The following is a 20,306-nucleotide window of genomic DNA, read 5'->3' on the forward strand; positions in this document are numbered from 1 at the left end:
ATTAGGGATTCTAAAACTGAGGCACCCCAAATTGCTAGTCATTTTTCAAAATCTTGGCCAGAGTTTTCAAAAATCATGTACACCATGTACATTAAAATTTTGATACATGTGTTTTCACTTTGCTGGCATCCTGAATCAAGTGTGATATCAGTTGGAAATGGTTGATGTAATTAACTACTTTTTGGCCTCTGTTCAGCAATTTTCAACTATATGTCTCTCAAAAACAGATTTCACTTTGCAGGATTTGGTCAGCAAGAAGTAGAGAGAACAAAAGTAACAACGTATTGTTCTTAATAGGGAAATGAAAATGTGATAATTTGCATTATGTTCTGAAAAGGCTGCAATGTTATATAGTACACTACCTGATTTTAAGATGGCATTTCAAACCCTGGTGTTCCCTGCTGACATTTTTTTTTTAATGGATGACTGAAAAATAAAGAAATATTTATTATTTTGTTATATTTATTATCCAGGCAATCAAACCCAAACATAAAAAATATGTTCTATAAAGAATAATTTAAAACAAAAGAGCAATAAGTCAAATCCTAATATAAATACAAATGTTTTCTATTTTTAGCTAAAGAAGAACACAAGAAAGAAGAGAATTGTTTGGAGAATGCAAAGAAATGGTAAGATTTCTAGTCCCTTCAAAAGATACTGTATTTTAGTTAAAGATGATAGTGATAATGTGAATGCAATTAAACAGAAAAGACTACTGTACTTCAAAACAGAAATTTCATGCTTCCCCAAACCTTTTTACATCCTCTTCCAGAATAGATATAAATCAAATCAAGTGATTTGAACCAAATATTCTAATATGCTTACAGTTTTAATTTTTTAATTCCTTATCTGAATTCTCAACATATTTTAATAAATTATGAACAAATATTAATAAACTCTGTTTGAATGCCATTTTACCCCTTCTAAAATATAAATCAGTCAACTGAGAGAAGTCTTTGAACTTGTAATCTTTCTAACATATGGATGTGTATCCATGTCATAATTTGCTTTGGAGAAGCAGGCATAAGGGAGAAAAGTGGGCAGAAGTTAACAGTTTCAAAACATTGCTTTACAAATTATGCCTGTGTAACGCTTTTGACTTCCATATTGTTGCAAACAAGATATACTGTTACTGTAAATGGTCTTAGTTGTCAGTATTTTAGGTGATTTGGGAGAAACACCTTGCCTGTATTTTATATTGCATATGAAAAAATAAGACTGAATATTTCATGTTCAAACTACAGTTTTTTTTAATCCTGTTAAGATGGAATTGCAGTATTCATGTAAATTTAGTAAGAAAAAAGAGTTTACAGTAGATAAAGAATTTCCTTTTCACTAGTTTTTGAAACAATCATAAAAAATGAGTAATGGACAAACGTTATATTTGACATATCAAAACTAGGAAAATGTCACATGCAAGGCAACTATTATGTAACAAAAAAGAAATACAGATATTTGTATTATCTCCCTCACAAACCAAGAATTAACTCTTCAGAAAAATGTAGCAGCATCTTTGTTGGTTGAAAGAGGGCAGGTTTTACATCTTATCTAAAGATGAATGCAGAAGAAAGACCAATCTGATTCATTAGAATATACTAATGCATCAAAAACATGGTTTGAGGGAAACACACCAGTTTCAACAACTTTTGTTGCATCTCACACAGCGCTGCTTGAGGATCTCCAAGCACTTTATGAGCATTTTCCCAACACCTTTGCAAGGGTAGGTATTACTGTTCCCCTTTTCAGGTGGTCCAGCTGAGGCACAAAGCACTTAAGGAAAAGTTTCACCCAAGACAAGGCAGAGCTCAGAATGGCCTTGACTTACAAGTCATTTGTCTGATTGTAATCATATGTGTACAGCTCTCTCCCTACCCTGTAGTAATACCGGGATATTATCATACAAATCTAGTTAGTGCATTTCAGTGCGTATGGTCATACATTAGATTTAACTGATTTTTAAAGATGTATTATTTTTTCCTTATTTTTGTATTTCTTTAATACAGGCAAATCCAAAGTAGTTTGGGGACATGTTGTTTGAGTGTTATGCTTTTTATATCAAGTAATTTTTTACAGACTTGCTGTCTTTGCCCTATTACTACAATTTTTGCTGAAGAGTTTTCTTGGTGGTGTCTTATTTAACATAATATATGAAAAAGAAATCCAGAGATTCCTAATTATCTAAACATATGTAAAGTAGCTTTAAATCATTTAAAATATATTTTCAATTTTAGGGCTAGGTTCACTGTTATGCTCTAGATAGCTGTACCCTTCTTATCAATATAAGAAACAAGAAAGAATAGGTTGTGCTTGGGGATCTTTTTGGTTTTACTTTTTTAATTGCATTTTCCATACACCATTAAAGAAGAGATTGATAAAGAGATTGATACTATGTGGCAAGTCCAGTTATTTTAAGATATGCATCATTAGTAGTAAATATTTTGTTTTATTATCACAATCATGGCCTCTGACATTTTCCAAAAGATGAGTTGAATGAAAACTATATTTGTTGAACTTAAATTGTAGCTTCTACAGACCATATTAAAGAGCACCTTCTATTAGTTTCAAGACTTCAGCATACTAAAGGAAGAGCAGCTGGCAGATATAAATAAAAACGTTGTCTCCTTTTTCCCAAATAGTGCCAGAGTTTCAAGAAAAGTGAAAACATTTCCCTCAAAAGATTTTCTTGTGTTGTTTATCCTTTAAAATTATGATATTGCTTTTAATTAAAGTCAGAAAAGCTTGCCTGGTGGATAGATTTAATTTGCCATGAAAACTATTTTGACTCTTACTAAAGCAAAAATGCTTTTGTTTCTGCACATATAATCATGGTCATGGAATCAATTACCAGTTTATCTATGACAAGTGATTCGAAAATGGTTAACGTGCATATTGCACAATAACTTTAAATGCCACAAAATATGTTCACCGGTAAAAGGTTCTTTTAGAAATGTTCAGATACACCACAAAAATGATTAACTGCAGTGTAGAATAGTAGAATATTACACTACTGGCAAAAAAAACCCGCTGCTCATATTAATATCTCTATTATTAGCTTACCAACACCTTTGGAATGGATGATTCACTTCCAGTGTATTATCTTGTTTCAAACTATATGTCACTGACTGTAGCTTTTTTGTTGCTGGACTGAACTCCTCATAGCTACCTCAGAGTCACCCATAACCTAGATTGAGTAGAACTGGGAGTCTCTGGCCTGGCATTCAACTCTTCTGCAGACTCTTTAGAAGGTAGATAACTCTTAAGAAGGTAAATGAAAAATAGGTCCCATTTCAGTTTTGCAAAATAAAATACAAGTTCATAAGGATAATATAGCTTTACATAAATTACAGGTTATTATGTTTGGCTTATTAAAAATAAGAGCCTGAAGTTTGCGTACGTTATGACTATCTATGTTTCCTTATACATACATATGAAAATTATTCTCCTGAGAACAAAGTAGATGTTGGAAGGTTAGTTACACTTGGCAAGAATCGCTGCTATGGTTTCCAAGGTTAAGGGAAGTTATGGTAATTACTAGTCTTGGCTACTGAGTCAGGAACCAGCCCTCAGGGAGACTAAGCTTCCCCAGTGGGTTTACGTGTTGACAGTTTTTTCCCCCCTGTAGCTTTGAAGAAACAGTGGGATACTTTGGGATAAAGCCAAAGTCTGGTGAGAAAGAAATCACACTAAACTACGTTTTCACGGTGTGGTACGAGTTCTGCAGTGACTTCAAGATCATTTGGAAACGAGAGAGCAAAAACATTTCCAAAGAAAGGTAAGGTTCTAATAAAGCCATTAATACCATTTCAGATGTCTGGGAAACTGTTCCTTCTCAAACCAAACAAATTATACTCCCATATTTCACAGGCGTCATTGTTTTCTTTCAGATCAAATGGACATCAAGGAAAGATTATTCCCTCAGGGTGCGTAGGAAAATTCACCAAAGGCATGCTGTCCCCACAAAAAGATAAACACATATAATCTGATAAATTACACTTTCGTAACCCCTTCCAATTATGAGCTAGTACAATGAAAGGAGAGCTGTGCTAATATGTAACAGATTGCTTCTCTGTGCATTTTCATGTCGAACTAGCCTAAATGAGGCGATATTGCTGCCGCAAACAGTACAGACAAATAAAAGCGAATGCTTTCCCAGTTAATATACTACACTTGCATCAAAGAGAAGCCCCTGAGATTCAGGCCACACTTAGCACAGTGTTGAAGCCCCACATTGAATTTACAGCACCACTTCTGACTTTTGGTATCCTGCTGAGGACATCAAACTACTTGCCGCTAGATCTCACCACACTCTCCAGATTTTATTAGTTGGAGTAAAAAAATAAAATATAAGACCTGCAATTCTCTGCCTGACTTTTGTTTTAAAAAAGGCTCAAAAGTTTTTTGAGAAACACAAATAGTACATTACAAACACACTTTAGTTATCAAAAGTACTGAATGTGCTGTAATGCATTCATATTTATAGATATATATGTGATTAATCACTTTCATTATAAATTGCAAAGCCAGCTGTGAATACCAAACCAAAAGGGGTGAAAAAGGAAAACTTTTCTCTTGAGAACATATTGGCAAGTGTAGTTACGTACATTATTCCTTTTGCTCCAAATCAGTGTAAATTGTTCCATTGATTAGTTGATCGTAAACTGGTAACTTCTAAAGATGTTATGCATACATCACAAATTCCTGAATACTCAAGAGTTATGACAGTTCTGTTAAGTCTGTTACAGATTGTAGATTTCAAAACTTAAAAGTAGCATAGTGTTCTCTCTCATTCATTTAACAACACGACTAAATCAATTTAGAATGTTTACAACTTGTGACATTTACATGAGGATCTTTTATTTCCCTTGTGCCTGACTCAACAGCATATACATCTGAAACTATAAAATCATTTGGCACTGAGCAGACTTCCATGGCCTTGTACAAGCTTCCCCGGTACAGTAGCAGGATATATATTCTGTTGAATCATGTCCTTTTGATTTCATTCCATTACTAGTCATAGGAGCTATAAATTAATATTGGGAAAAGATCTAGGCCATGCATCCTTTCCTTTTTAATTCATGTAAGTACCAGCTTGCTGATTACATAGCTTAGAAACAGAGTTAAACAACTGTTTAAAGGTATAAAATTGCCCTTGGTGGAAGTTATAAGTGATGTCTAATTTTTATTTGCAATGATCTCTCCACCATGATTTTTTTTGTGCTTCCCTGCCAAAATATTGTACAAATGGTGATTTATATTTGGTGTGCTTACAAGCTAAAAAAATGGAACTATTTGATCAGTTATGTTAATGATTGGATGTAATCTTTTTGTTATTCATTAATTTAATAAATAACCAGTGAAACATACAGTAATAATTATTAAAATTTTTTAATGTGAAGGTTTGTAGAGGCCTGTCAGTTTTAGATTTACATAGACTCTTTTTTAAAGTTTGCTTCAAATGACTTTAGTAGTGTCATTACCCTTGAAAGGATATTTTTTTCCCTTAAATGCAAAAGAAAATTCATCAAGGAATTGTGCTTTTCAAACAGAGCTCCGTGAAATAACTCGATTATAATGCTGGAAGACTGTTTTCTCAAAATGTCTTATAATGTGCTGCTAGAATGGAAAAAAAATGTGAATTAACTTCATTAGAATGATGGAAAAACTGTTTTCATCATCTTAAAATGTCTTTAAACGCTCTCTGTTTTACCAAGTATGAGACTAACTATTCACCAACTGCTGTCCAGGAAGGAACATCTGAAAGAAAACTAAGTGGCTTTGTGTATATTGTGATTTTAATACTTTTAATAACTTTAGTATGACAGGAATGAACAGCTGTCTCTGTAGCTGGGTAAAGCTAATTAATTTGATGCACTGTTTTCTTGCATTTCTACATATTAATTACAATAAAAAATAGGAATTCAGCCAGTAACTATGTCCTTTTTGACTAGGAAAAATGTATGTATTTTCCTGTTTTTCACTAGGGATAATTCATAGTTGTGGCCAATTTTTTTCAAATTTGAGTCATGAAAGATAGGCATTAAAATTCATATTTAGGCATATAATCTTAAAAAGTGAGTTCAGTATGAGATGCTGATGCTTAGTTTGAACTTTTCAGGATTAAATTAATCCAGTCATTTGGATGCCTAATTATGGCTTTCAGTGCCTAACTTTAGGAGCCCAAATGTGCAAATATAGCTTTATATAATATTTTCTTTATTACAAAATATAGTCCCAGCAAAATGAAATATCCTAATACTGTACTGTACTGTGATATTATCACTAAAATGACCAGTCCAGTTTTTATTATATAGAATTAATTACTGTCTAAACTTTGATATTCCATAATTTGGAGCAAATATAAGAAATAAAAATGCAATATAGGATTTGGGTATGAGAAATTTTACACTATAAAGCCTGACTGCTTTTGGGTTATTTAAGGGCAGCAAAAGATTTCTAAAATTGCAGAAACAAGGCTTAATAGTACCCTGAACTAAATGATAGACTTAGTTGCAAGACATAGTTGCAAGACTTGACTCCTAAATGTAACAAAACTGTAGAAAACTGATTAGCTTTCTTTCTTTTTTTTTTAAGCGGAGGAAACATTTTCTACCCTTTACTTAACCCAACATGAAAATAAATTAGATTCTTGCAAAATATAGTTGAATCATTCTTTCTTTCCAGGACAAAATTTACACATCAGGATAGGGCTGGAAAACAGTTATAGACTGAGATACAGAAACTAGATGTATTAATAAATAAACTACTATAGAAGTTAAATCCAATTTTTTACAATCAAAAACCATATGCAGTGGCATTTTCGCTATTGGACACAACCATTTCTTCAATATTAACTTGTACTTACAATCTGCAAGTTCAACATTAACTCTTTAAAAGATAACCTGTCTAGAATGGCCACTTCTTCATTCTCACATATATTTTCACATAAAATGAACCACAGTATTCATACATAGCAGAGACCTCTTTAGAGACCTTTTTCTACTGTTGTTATTGGCGATTTATTGGCCATTTTTAATATATACATGTGTATGTCCAGGTATCTTAACTGTTTCTTCACACATGGTTTTCTTCCTTTTACAGAAATTCAGAGGCAAAAGTACTTCTTGAGTATTAAATGCAGATATTTTGTGATAACAAACCAATATCTCTCCAGGTCTCTAGTATATTTAATTCCACCATCATTCCTTTTGGGCAAGCACACCTGGTGTATTTGTGAATTCAGAATAAATTATTTACCCTTTTAATTATTTAAGAGAGCCTAGCAAATCTTATATTCAATCTACAAATGGTTGTAAACTGCTGACATACCAAGTAAACATATTTCTTATACCTAGGAAAAGGTCTTACATCAGAATGACGTTGATAATTTTGAGTTTCAGACAGTCTCCTATCTATTTCTGGGTGTGTTGGGAGAAAGTAGAATGGAATAGAATGGGAAAATTGCTAATTAGGACAGAGGTACATTAGTTTAGAACATGAAGGTACCTTTCCAGATGGAATTTCAGTGATAATTTAAATTCATTTCAGTGATAATTTAGTTCACTGTTTCATTTGGAATGTGCACCAGACTTAATACTCTACTTCTAACAAAAAGAAAAGCTGCAAGCCCTTTTGGGTCAGAGTGAAAAGCCAAGTGATTCATAGATGCTAGGGTCAGAAGGGACCTCAACAGATCATCGAGTCTGACCCACCGCGTAGGCAGGAAAGAGTGCTGGGGTGAGATGACCCAGCCAGATGCCTATCCAGCCTTCTCTTAAAGACCCCCAGGGCAGGGGAGAGCACCGCCTCCGTGGAAGCCCATTTCAAATTTTGGCCACCCTTACCTTGAAGAAGTTTTTCCTGATATCTAGCCTAAATCTGCTGTCTGTCAGTTTGTGACCATTGTTCCTTGTTACCCCAAGAGGTGCCCTGGTGAACAGAGCATCTCCAATCCCTTGCTGCATCTCCCTAATAAATTTGTAGGCGGCCACAAGATCACCTCTCAGCCTTCTCTTGTGGAGGCTGAAGAGGAGTCTCTCCTCATAGGGCTTGTCCTGTAAGCCCCATACCATATGAATGGCTCTCCTCTGGACTTTCTTGAGTCTATCAACATCCTTCTTGAAGTACGGTGCCCAAAACTGGATGCAGTACTCCAACTGCAGTCTGACAATGCCACATAGAGGGGAAGTATCATCTCCTTAGATCTATTTGTCATGCATCTGCTGATGCATGATCAAGTGCGGTTAGCTTTGCTGATGATTTTGTCACACTGACGACTCATGTTAATCTTGAAGTCGACTATGACTCCGAGATCCCTTTCCACTTCTGTGCTGCTGAGAGGGTCACTTCCCAGCCAGTAGGTGTGCTGGATATTTTTACACCCTAGGTACAGCACTCTGCACTTGTCCTTGTTGTACTGCATCCTATTGTGTACTGCCCACTTTTCTAACCTGTCCAGGTCTGCCTGCAACTGTTCCCTACCCTCTGGAGTGTGCATTTCACTCCACTATTTAGTATCATCTGCAAACTTTGACAGAGTGCACTTCACACCCACATCCAAGTCACTGATGAAGATATTGAAGGTATCAGGACTTGAGATATAAATCTCATCTATGGACAGCAGCTCAAGAACCACTGTACTGGGCTCTGCCTGCTTTTTGAAAACTAGGTTTTTTGAAAACTGTGATCATATCATTTGGTGTTACCGCTCATTTATTGTTAATGGTTATGATTACAGGTCTTCTAAAGATATTTCTTGTAATAATTTTACACATTTGCAATGCTCAGAGTAAGCCTATGAGAAGATATATGGTTGTTTTCAATAAAATTTCCTTCCACATTTATCTCACGAGTAACATTATCAGGCCTTGATTTAACTGGACCTTCTAAAGATGAGTGTATTAAAGCTAATTCATTGATCATTAAGTATCCTTACTGTTATTAATAATTTGATTGGCATTTGCTTAGACCTTCTGCATTACATAGCCATGCTGCCTTACTGATGCCACATATGGTTTCATAAAATAATGAAATCTGGCTTCCTTATGGTTCCTAGAAGATCCTGTTTTGCACATCACATGCAGACTATACACAGCTATTTCATTTACATATGTCTGTATTGGTTTTTAACACTGCAGATAACTTGTGTCTCTGGCTCCCCATGTCTCTGGCTCTAAGGAAATATGTTAGTAACTGTGACTTTATTATTGGAGTAGCCATTACACTCCGTAATTCTTGTTCCCTTCAATCTTCGGAGAGCCCCTCCTTTTACTTCCAATCTCTTTCACATTCATCCTTCATCCTAAATAATGGGTGGCAGACAGGACAGTTTTCACTGTCATTTATTTGTAGTGATTGATTATTATTTGGATTTTAGTAAAGTCCATTGCACACTTGCATGCATGTGCGTGCACACACACACATATGCACACACACACTGTTACCTGTCCCAGTCTAAATTTATGATGAGAGACAACAGAATACAATAAATGTAATATGTGTCTAGTAATAAGTAGTAGTTGGGGTACATCAGCTGCCTAAGCAGTGCCAACAGTTTTATAGGCAGCACAGTGAAAGTGAGTTTTAAGGAGATATTGGAAGGGTGCTACATGACCAAAGAATATTTGTGCAGGGAGTCTTTCCATGAATAGAGGTAGTATGGGGGAAAAGGAAAAAATTGTTGTAGGAAAATGGGGCCAGTTGATACTAAGGTTGACATCATTATAAGAAAAGAGCCTGAAGTTAATAGCTATAGAATTGTATGGTTGGAAAGAACCTCAGGGGTCTATCATAGGGGTTTTTTTATAAGTCATGTCAAAATCTATACCTTGCCATAAGGTCAGATTGAGGACTGAGAAAAATATTACAGACCTGTATGGTGACTGCAGAACTTGAGAAGAGGGCATGTGCCTTCCTTCCAAAGCCCCATGTCAGATCTACTGCTCCTGAAAGAAAAAAATATGTAATATCTATTACTCTTCTACATCAGCTGTTTCCTGGGGCATAAAATTAGATTTTCTCCTCTTGGCTAAGGAGAGGAGACTTGTGTAATTCTCATAATCAGATGGACCAGCCATAAATAATGTGGAAATAACAGCAAGCCTACTGTTTGTAGACCCTTAAAGAAATAAAAAGTACAGGCTCTCAGTACAAACACTTTGAGGTTAGGGACAACACTATTGCCTTTACAATTACATTTTGTCATATTTTTATTGATTTCTTAAAGTGTAGTGAACATATATTTAACATGCAGTTTACAGTATGTAAGATTTCGATGAGTTTGCAAGCTGGTTCATTTTCATCATGTATAGAACATATGTTATACTGAGAAATGGGTAGTTTTGTAACATTTAACTAGATATAATAACGTGTTAAACCTTTAAGGCCATGATAGATGTTACATTTTACAACCTGATAATGTGTTACAACCTATAACATGATGACGAGGAACAATGGTAATACGCTGATGGAGAATAGGTTTGGGTTAGAGATCAGAAGGCAATATTTTACAGTTAGGGTGGCCAGAATCTGGAACCAGCTTCCCAGGGAAGTGGTCGTCACCCCTACCTTGGGCAAATTCAAGAGGAGGTTGGATGATCACCTGTCTGGGGTCTTGTGAAGCCAGCATTCATTCTTGCCTGTGGCAGGGGGTCAGGCTAGATGATCTGTTCAGGTCCCTCCTGGCCCTAGCTACTATGAAACTATGAAACATGATGCATGTGCATGGGGTTACATCTCATTTAAGAGCCAGATCCTCGGGTGATGTCTAAAGCTCAATGGATGTAGTTTGGCTGAACCACATGCAGTTGAACCAGGTTCTGTAACTGGTTTTGTAACGTCTAGCACACACATGTGATTTAGGGTCTGTCTGCACTGGGAGTTATGTAGTTTGTCCACCAGGTATAGCTCCAGCATATTTAATTTCTTATCTCCATGTTTCCTTGTGGATGGGTATGAGTGAGGTTAAATAGATAAAGCAGGTTCTGTTGTTGGAAGTGCCAAGTACTCAGTTATCACCTCGGTATTTGCCAATTTGAAAATTCAAGTATCCACTTCAGCTAGGAGGCTTCAGCAGTGGGATCCTGGACTGTCCTGCAGCTAGGGTGGCCATCATAGAGGACAATCCGGTTGTCCTCTGTCTATTGATATGAAACTGGACACCTTTATGTCCTCTATTTTTCTCTTGAAGAGAAAAAGGCATCAGGATTTGTATCAATAGAGGACATAGTAGCAGAAAACTGGAATGTCCTCTATGATGGCCACCCTACCTAGAGTTATAATGGCTCAGACATGATTGTGAGATGGCACTGAGACCAGGCACACTCAGTCCAGGGCTCAGACATGGGTGAGATGGAGCTAAGACTGGGCATGTTCAGTGCAGGGTACAGACAAATGCAACTCTATCTGTGACGGAGCTGCAGCCGCCGTACCACTCATGCACCCCACCATCTTGTCCCCAGACCCTCCTTCCCCCATTGCCCAAGTCTCTGCTCCTCACCTCCCTCTTCCAAGCCTGTCCAGGGGTGGCCTGGATGTGTGGCCTGAGCAGGGAGGCACAGACGTGGTGGCTGGGAGCAGGTGAAAGGCCTGGGGCAGTGAAGGTGTAAGAGGAGGAGCAGAAGGACATTTCCTGCCCCAGGCAGGGCATGGACAGGCAGAAGGGGCCCCTTGCAGGGCAGCAGATTTTCCCACAGTTGCTGAGATGGGAGCAGAGGCTCCTGAGCAACCACAAGTAACATGCCAATTCTTACTCTGTCCCCCACTATCCCAGCCCCCAGTGCTTTGGTACTCACTAGAGGCAGGGCTGAGTTAGACCCTTCCATTAGTTGGTAAATCTGGGTACACTCAAACACAACATGCACCAGCCACCCCCTGCACTCTGTCCCCCCTGTCCCAGCCCCCTGCACTGAGCATGCCCAGCCTCAGCTCCATTTCACACCTGTGTCTGAGCCCTGCACCAAGAGTGCCTGGTATCAGCATCCTCTCACACCCATACCTGAGCCTGGCACCAAGCATGCCCAGTCTCAGCTCCATCTCAGCCCGTGCCCATCCCCCACTTGAGTTCTCTTGGGACAGGGCCTGGGCAAAGGGCTCTGGATGGATATTCAGGGGCTGGTGGCTGATACAATTGTGTTTATTGGGGGCGGGCCAGGGGAAGCAGGCAGCCAGTGCTGCTTTTGGAGGTGGGTCTGTTCCTGCACCACAGGCTCACACTGGTGGGCATGGCCACAGCAGCTGCTATCCCCCTGGCTCAAGCATTGGCACGGTGCTGTGCTCAGCTGGGCTCTGGCAGGCAAGTGGCTCACTGAGTCACCAGGGTCAGGGATTGTGTGCAGTTAGCAGAAAGCTCCACGTGCTGCTAAATCACCATGGCCTGGGGGAGAGATCTTGGTGGATCAATTGGCTTGTTAGATACAGAGGAACCCTAGTCAGCTTCCCAGTCACCTCCCCCTGTGAGAAGCCTAAAAACAAACCTGTGAAGTTTCCATGGTTCTCTGTCCTTTCTTATCTGTTTTTATTCCAAGAAGTCATAGGGTAACCTTGAGATTCATACTCACTAGCATGAATTTAACAAATATTGATCAAACTTGGCCAAACCTCAGTAATTTCATTGCTTGCTCAAGTATAGAATGCAGGACAAATCTGTAAAGAACTGGGACATTCAATTTTGTTTATAAAGATCAGTTGAAACATTGGAAGCCCACTGATCTTCCAATTTTCTACTTGCTTCTTCCTAATTTCTTGATGTTTTGTGCATGACACTTTTTTTACATATTATTTCATGATAACCGTTGTACTTCTCAGATAACATTACTTCTGTACAGCAGTTCATAAACTTTAGTGCACAAATAGTTAAACTAACCTAAAGGCCTTGATACATGTGCAAGTGATTTGTCTAAATGTGGATTCAACTGCATCCAATTTAGATGCATGCCCGTGTCTAGGAGGGAGTTATATGTTCATTCGGTCATGTGTGTTATGTACCTTGTAGTGCCACTGGATTGCACTACCCTAATGTACCCTCCCAAGAAGGCTTACATTGCTTTTAGAAACCATGCAGCTTCTGTGTACCCACATAAGCTGCCATCTTCACAGTAAGAGTTGTGGATGCTGTGGGAGTGGATGTCTCTCTGTCTGGTCTCACAGGTCTTAACAAAAGACAGTGGATAGAAATTCAAGATGTCCTGAGAAACCACATTCCTTTGCTTTCACCTCCCCAGCTCTTGAACAATAGTAAGGCCTGATAGTATGGATCAAAACTAATAAGGACCTGTGGTACTGGTAGATTTAGGAAGGTTTAGGATAGTATGTAGTAGGTTTAGGAAGGTTTCCAGGTCTTAGGAAAGAAACGAAACATGCTGTTTTGGTTTTATAGAGAATTCCTCTAGAGTGGCCTCTGTCTAGTCTGTTTGTGGGTATTTAAAGCATTTTATGCTTAACTCTATGCTCCCTCTTCTCCCCCCTCCCCCCCTTCCCTCCACTCCCACACACAGGCAGTTCTCAGACTTACAACACAATTGGTTCCTGAAAACCACATCTTAAGTCGAAAAGTCATAACTCAGAACCGATTTTCCCATAGAAAGCAATGTTGTAAATAGGGGATTGGTTACCGAACCAGGGCCCAATACTTTATTTTCACCAAAATAACCCAGAATTTTGTACTCAGTCAATTATAGATGAGTAATATATCTACATTAATGTATTTATATTGTAAATAGCAATCATGTTGATGTGGAAGGACTTCTTTGAGGTGACTTTGCTGGATTTTTGGAAGGGCTCTTGGTTGGACTTTGTGAAAGGTTCTTGGCTGGAGTCTTCTCAGAAGTCCTGGCTGCAGATTTTTCTAGCATCTTGTCTGCTTTCTTAAAGAAAGTGTCCAAGGAAGTTTGGACAGATGTTCTTCAGGGCCACACAGCGAACTTGTTTGCTGGCGTGGCATCAGATCAAGCATTGTAAAGTCAAAACTGATGTCAGAATGTTGAAACAGGGTGTCAATTTATAAATGTTGTAAGTGCAAAACATTTATTTCGAAACATAAGTCGAGGACTGACTGAACACACACTTTCTCTCTGAGAGCTAAGTAGGGAGCATCAAGATAAGTGATAACATACCTTATCCTCTTAACCCTTTGCACAATAATGTCTTTACTTTAGCAATGGAAAGTACTTTTATGGGATTATGAAGAAATCAAAATTAAAGAGATAAAATGTTATTTTATATTCCCTCATTTACAAAATCAATAGTTTTTTAATTAAAAATAATAGCGGGGGGGTTCAGTTTTGTGTCTCTCAATTTTGGGGGTTCTTAACTGGGAAAATGTAGTTGTTACATTAAGTTACATTAGTTAAAGAGATCCAGATAAAACAAGTTATGATTTGTTTAAAAATATGAAGCTCCATTTTTACTACCTAAACCAGTTTTATTCTTCATGGCAACATTTTAAAAAACTCATTTCACATTAATGTTGGCACCGGGAACCTTCCTCCTACTTCACTAAGATATTTTGACCTCTTCTGCTCACTGATGAGTGATAGTAATTCTTCTTTTGAACAGATTCACATTACAGCTGGTTAGATTTCATGGTTTAACCAACCTGCATTCTTTAAGTTTTCCTCTTTTCCTTTTCTCTCTTAAACACACTGAAGCTTCAAAAACTATTAATGTTTAATGTCTTGGAATGAGAAGTAGACATGAGCTGTGTCATCCAGTGATTAATGCTGCTGAAAAATACAATTTAGAAGGAATAGCTATGATTACATTGCGTTCCTCTGCTGAAAAGACTACATCTCACAGTATGAAAAGTACTTATTATCATTTAATATTCTAATGTGGGCCCCCACCGCAGAAATAAGTCTTTAAGCATATATTTGATGGGTAAATTTGTTGGGTTTTCAGTAGAATACCAAAATAGGAGACAATAAAAAATACGTTAAGCTATTTTCTGTAAGAAATTCTTCAGTATTGTTGCTACTTTAAAACAGCCATCTGCTTGACCTAGTTGGTAGGATGGTAGGATGGATCATAAATTTGCATTTGCAGCTTGTTCAAGGGAGCAGGGACCACTTTTAGTTCCCATGAAGTCAAAGAACTTGCCTAGAATTCAATGGGAATTGGGTAGGAAGGGAAGATATTTAGGAAGGAAGCATAATTTAAGGTAGGAACATTTCAGAAAATTGCTACTTCTGAGTTCTCTTTGAAGAAACTTCATTTTCAGGCTTTCCCAATTAATACTTAGTCCACCTAGAGTCATGCAGTTTCCATGCTATTTGCAGAAGGTTAAAGAACCACCTTTTATTGACAAGTCAAAATACTAACAACAAGAACGCACACCTTTGCTGTAAATAGGAAACACTAAACAGGAAATACTGCACCCAATTAAAAGTATTACAATGCTAACCTTGCCTTCCAGGCAAACTTCTCTCTTTTATTTTGTGGAGGACTCCCACCTTGGAACAGTTTGTCAGATCAGCACTTTTGAATCACCTCTCACCACTTTCTAGACTCATTTTGTTTTGTCAGTTCTCTTTCTCATGTCAAATTTTATGTTCCTCTTGTTACTTTTCTTTTCTGTGTTCTTTTGTTTTCCCCTCCCTTTTTTACCCTTTGTTGTTTTTCTTCTTCCTGTACATGTATTTTTGGTATATTTTTTTATTTCCCAGGTACCTCCTTCCTTCCCTGTGACCTCTGGCCCCTGTCTCTATTCCCCTGTCCCTTCAAGAATGCTACTGAGTGCAGTGTATGTCCACTAGAGCTGCGGAGAGCTGGCAAGAGCAGAAAAATATCACGGCTTGTCCCTTTGCCTGATTAGCCCTTTGCCCTTTGCCAACCTATCTGGGCCCCCAGACTGTCCACCCATACTGACCACCTTCTACATGGAGCTGCTCCTGTACATTGAGGCTGCCTCCCAATAAGGTATCATGGGAAGCAGGGAGGAAAGGCAGCTGGCTGCTCTTAATGTCACTGTGCATAACAATATAATACACTTGCTGTGTGCATGTGGGGGGGGGGGGGTCCTACAGTCTTCTGCATTCACACTGGGATGCTCTGAACTAGTACTGGTACTGGTGCTCCCTCCCCCATGTGTAAATTGTGAGATTGTGTTTTAGCGCCTGATTCTTCTGCTGTATATTCCAAGGAGAGCAGGATCAGACTAGACTCCCTGGCTGAGTCTCCTTAGTAAGAGAGCCTGAAGAGGAAATTCATGTCAGACTCAAATCTTTACATTAAATGAACTTTCTCTAAATCTATAAACTGTTCAATCCCATTATCACATCTAACTGGTCATCCTAGTCCACTAATGATTTTCCTACTACCTAGGGAGTTTTATGACTGGCAGATTCCACCCGCTTCCCTCCCATTCATTCCTCATTTAGCATGGGATTAACAAATGAGCTCAGATAACAAGATATAGTGGGTACTTATATTTTCTTTATTCTGTAAACCCCACTGCTCATTTATTCGTTAGTTACTTTCAAGCAGGCAGGAACAATCACATTATTAGCTTTAAGGATCTATTTTAGTAATGTTTTTACAAGTCGTCAGATGTTTGGCTGTAGAGCTGGATACCGCTCCCATATTCTCACAAATACCTTTTCTTGTCACCTGATTTCTATAATCTAGACAATGTTAAGCTGGTCACCTTCATTAACACTTAATATAACCACAGTTACAGAATTTTTTCACACTCTATCCCATAGTTTTTGTTTTACCATAAATAAACTGAGAACAAGTAATTGCCAAACAATTAAAAATAGCCAAGGAAGTGTATACTTTTATAGGAAGAAGTACAGCAATTTAAGTCTATATAAAGTCTCATAAACTGCATTTAACATCCTAAAGGACTTGCTTTATAGTATATTAAATACTTTATTCTAACATAATTAAAATAATAGTAGGTGGTGTGGTATCTTTACAAATTACTCATTAATATAATACTGTAATATCACAATCTAAGAGAATGTCAGACAATAAATAAAAATGTATTTAATTAACTCTTAAAAAGAGTCCATAGAAAAATACTGTTTTTGTCAGAGGCATTTTTTTAGTTGGCTAACTAATGGTGTGTGGTTGAGAGAGGTTGCATCTTTATAATATGAAGATCAAGTCTCACTCACAAACTTTATACTACATGTACTCCTTACTTTTGCTTCTTTCATGATCATTGTATTTCTACACAAGTGGCATCAATAGTTCTGCTTTTACCAAGTTAAGCAAAAAAACAACACAGTAAGCAGACAAGAAGTGTTACCACACATTTTATTCGTGACACTGAAGAAGATGTGTGCTTAACAGGCTGATTAAATATGCCCAACAGCCAGTCTAGCTTGTCTGTTTAGCCATTTAGTCTGCATTTGTTGTGTGTAGGGTTATTCCATCTGAAAAAAGGGCACCTTGAATATCAACTGCAATCAAATGTGCTCACATCCTACTTCTGGAAGTACATACAATTCTGAAATATATTTTAAATATTTGTAATTTTGCCTGGAAAGGCACCTTACCTTTTAATGGACAATAACATTTTCAAGTTTTAAGGAGTTATTTTATCTTTAAAAAGTGGAAGAGTACAGGAAGGTGATATATTACATTTGCAACCTTGTGCAAAAGTAGATTTCATATTTGGCGAATTTACATTTTAGTTTTTGAATTCTGGAGTAGGTTTTCAACATATGTTAGCAATAACATTTCCAAGAGTTAGGAAGAAGTTCCTTTTGTCTGTGAGGCCTGGTCTCAGTGTGTTTATTTTACTGATGTAATTGCCGACATCAAATATTTCATAAAATAGAACAATTAATGTTAAAAAAATTATGAATACTTGAGTTCATCCTAATTATGCATGTAGATTGCTGAAAATATGACTAGCACTTACTTTTCATGCATTAATACAGAAATTAAAGCTTTCTTAGAAGAACAACACAATCTGTTGCTCATCGTCTCACTTTTTTAAAACAAAGATCACAGTAAATTAATAGATCAGTGAAAAGCTTTATTGTAGTTCTGTTTTATATATTGTCGCTGGGCACTTGTGTGCCCCGCTCCTAATGAAGGTTAAGAACTTAAGGGGGAAGGAGTATAGCGGAGCACTAGGGTGCTCACTACTAGTGATGGCGATGCAGGCTTAGCTGCCAATCAACAGGGCAGCACAGCTGGCGGTTGCCAGGGCAACGGATTGGGTCAGCTGACCAGGAGGGGGCAGGGCTTGGCCTTTATAACCAGGCAGGCCAAGACCAGCCCAAGGAGCAGGAGCTCTGCTGCCGCAGAGCAGAGCCGAGTGGACCAGAGTTAAGCAGAGCAGCCAGAGCACTCCAGCATTTGTATAATGATGGGAGGGGGTGAAGAGAACCCTGGCAGAGAGGTGAGGGAGTGCCTAGGTGGCGCACAGTTTAGGTTATAGCTGGGCGGCTTCTTTTGGGTTGTAACCGGCTGGCTCAGGGCTTTATGTTGCTAGTTTGTTATCATTACACCAGAGGACCGGATGAGGCTGTAGGGGAAGGAGGAGGCCTCATTAGGAGTTCCCCAGTAAGGTGGGGGTGCTCCCAGCGCGGTAGAGAGCGCTGTGTTTCGGGGTGGCTCGACCCCAACCCCAGTAGGGGTGGCTAGCGGGATAATTAGCGCGGTAGAGAGCGCGGCATTTGGGGGTGTCCCGACCCCCAACCCCAGTGGGGGTGACTATCAGGATAATTAGCGCAGTAGAGAGCGCGGCATTTGGGGGTGTCCTGACCCCCAACCCCAGTAGGGGTGGCTAGCGGGATAATTTCAGGGGAGCTACCCAAGAGTGTGGGGGTTCCTGGTGACCCTGGCCCTGCGGGGCGGTATTTTACGAGGCCCCAGTGTGGGCGAGTAGCGCGAGGAGCGCGGGATAGGCCCCAGAGAAGGCGAGGAGCGCGGGATAGGCCCCAGAGGGGACACGAGACCCCAGTGAGGGGAACTTACTGCGGAAGGCAGGTGATGAAACCCCAGCAGGGTAGCACCCATGGAGAAGCGCGTGGTGACTGTGGAGAAGCCCAGTCAGGGCGAAAACACAGGGAGCGCGGAGACAAACCCTAAGCGGGGGGAACCCGCGGTGACCGTGGTGAGACAGACCCTAGTGGGGAACTACCTATCTGGGAGAAGCCCCAGCAAGGGCAAACTTACTGAGAAGCCCAGCAGGGCAAGTGTATAGACAAGCCCAGAGGGGCGAGCTTAGCGAGGAACTTAAAGGAGCAAGCATAGTGAGCCGGCCTGGGTAGGCTAGCGAATACAAGGGAACCGGTAAGAGGGCACAAGTTGCGTGACAAGCTCAGGAGTGCCAGTAAGGGCGCTGGTCGCATGACAAACCCAGGGGCGTTAGCCCGGACGCCGGTTGAGTGACAAGGCCAGAGCGCCTGCGGGAGGCGCCAGTTGCATGGCAAGCCCAAGAGCGCCAGTCAGGGTGCAGAGAGTAAACTGACCAGTCAACGTCCGGTAATCTGCGAGGCTTGGGGTATGCTAAAGGGGAGGTTGGAGGCACGCATAGCCCATAAGGCTGGGGCGCACCAGGTCACCCCTCATAGGATAGGTGCCAGGATGAACAGAGCACCGTGTCATAGGGAACAGTAAGGCAGCCTCCCTTAAAAGATATATAACACCAAGACGTGGCAGGCAAGACTGAGGGTGCTAAACAGTTAACTTGGCATGGTAGGGGGCGCTAGGGAGATCACGGCCGCTCCTAGGGCCCGCTCTGTGACATATATGATCATCTTTTACTGAAAACTCTACCTAGCGTTCATGGAATATCTATGTAAACCACTCAGATATTTTAACAAAGTAGCAAAATAGATAACAGCTCTTTTATTTATAAAAATTTATGATCTCTAAGGGCATCCTTATATGTGCTCCTGGGGTGGGAGGAGGTGCTTTAATTAGAGTGGTTTTCAGGTGCTGCTCTAATTAAATCACTTGCAGCATCTTGTGTTTTCAGCATCCCATGTTTCAAAATGGTCAAATGAGCTTTAGTTAAAGTGCCCCTGCCGTCATTTTGAAGCACGGGGATGCTGAATACACGAGACTTGATTGAGCCTGCTCTGACATGCTGTAATTACAGCTCATCAGAGCAGGCATCCTGCATGTCTACAGGCATCCTAAGAGTCTTTCTTCCTCTTAAGGAGGGAAAGTGAGCATTCCAACTTTTTCACAGCTGGTAGGAGTGAGCTCACAGATTCAAAGAGGGAAAGAATCATCAAACAAAAAAAATGTGGTCATTGGCAAAGGAGTTCATGATATCCTGACTGTTGGGGAAAACCGAAGGATCGGGCCCCAAGGTCACGGTGGGCCGGGGTGGCAATTAGATACGG

General features: G+C 39.3%; 1 protein-coding gene across 1 annotated transcript in view; it reads left to right on the top strand.

The window, feature by feature from the left end:
- Nucleotides 1-20,306, top strand: part of LOC109321277 (formin-like) — a 239,975-nt gene that overhangs the window by 211,601 nt on the left and 8,068 nt on the right. Inside the window, exons 14-15 of the mRNA XM_019551832.1 lie at nucleotides 578-629; nucleotides 3,623-3,772. Of these exons, the coding sequence (XP_019407377.1) occupies nucleotides 578-629; nucleotides 3,623-3,772 (202 nt within the window). The remainder of the gene's footprint in view (nucleotides 1-577; nucleotides 630-3,622; nucleotides 3,773-20,306) is intronic.

The sequence above is a fragment of the Crocodylus porosus genome, unplaced genomic scaffold, assembly GCF_001723895.1.
Source record: "Crocodylus porosus isolate Cpor-Errol unplaced genomic scaffold, CroPor_comp1, whole genome shotgun sequence".
Classification (NCBI taxonomy): Eukaryota; Metazoa; Chordata; order Crocodylia; family Crocodylidae; genus Crocodylus; species Crocodylus porosus.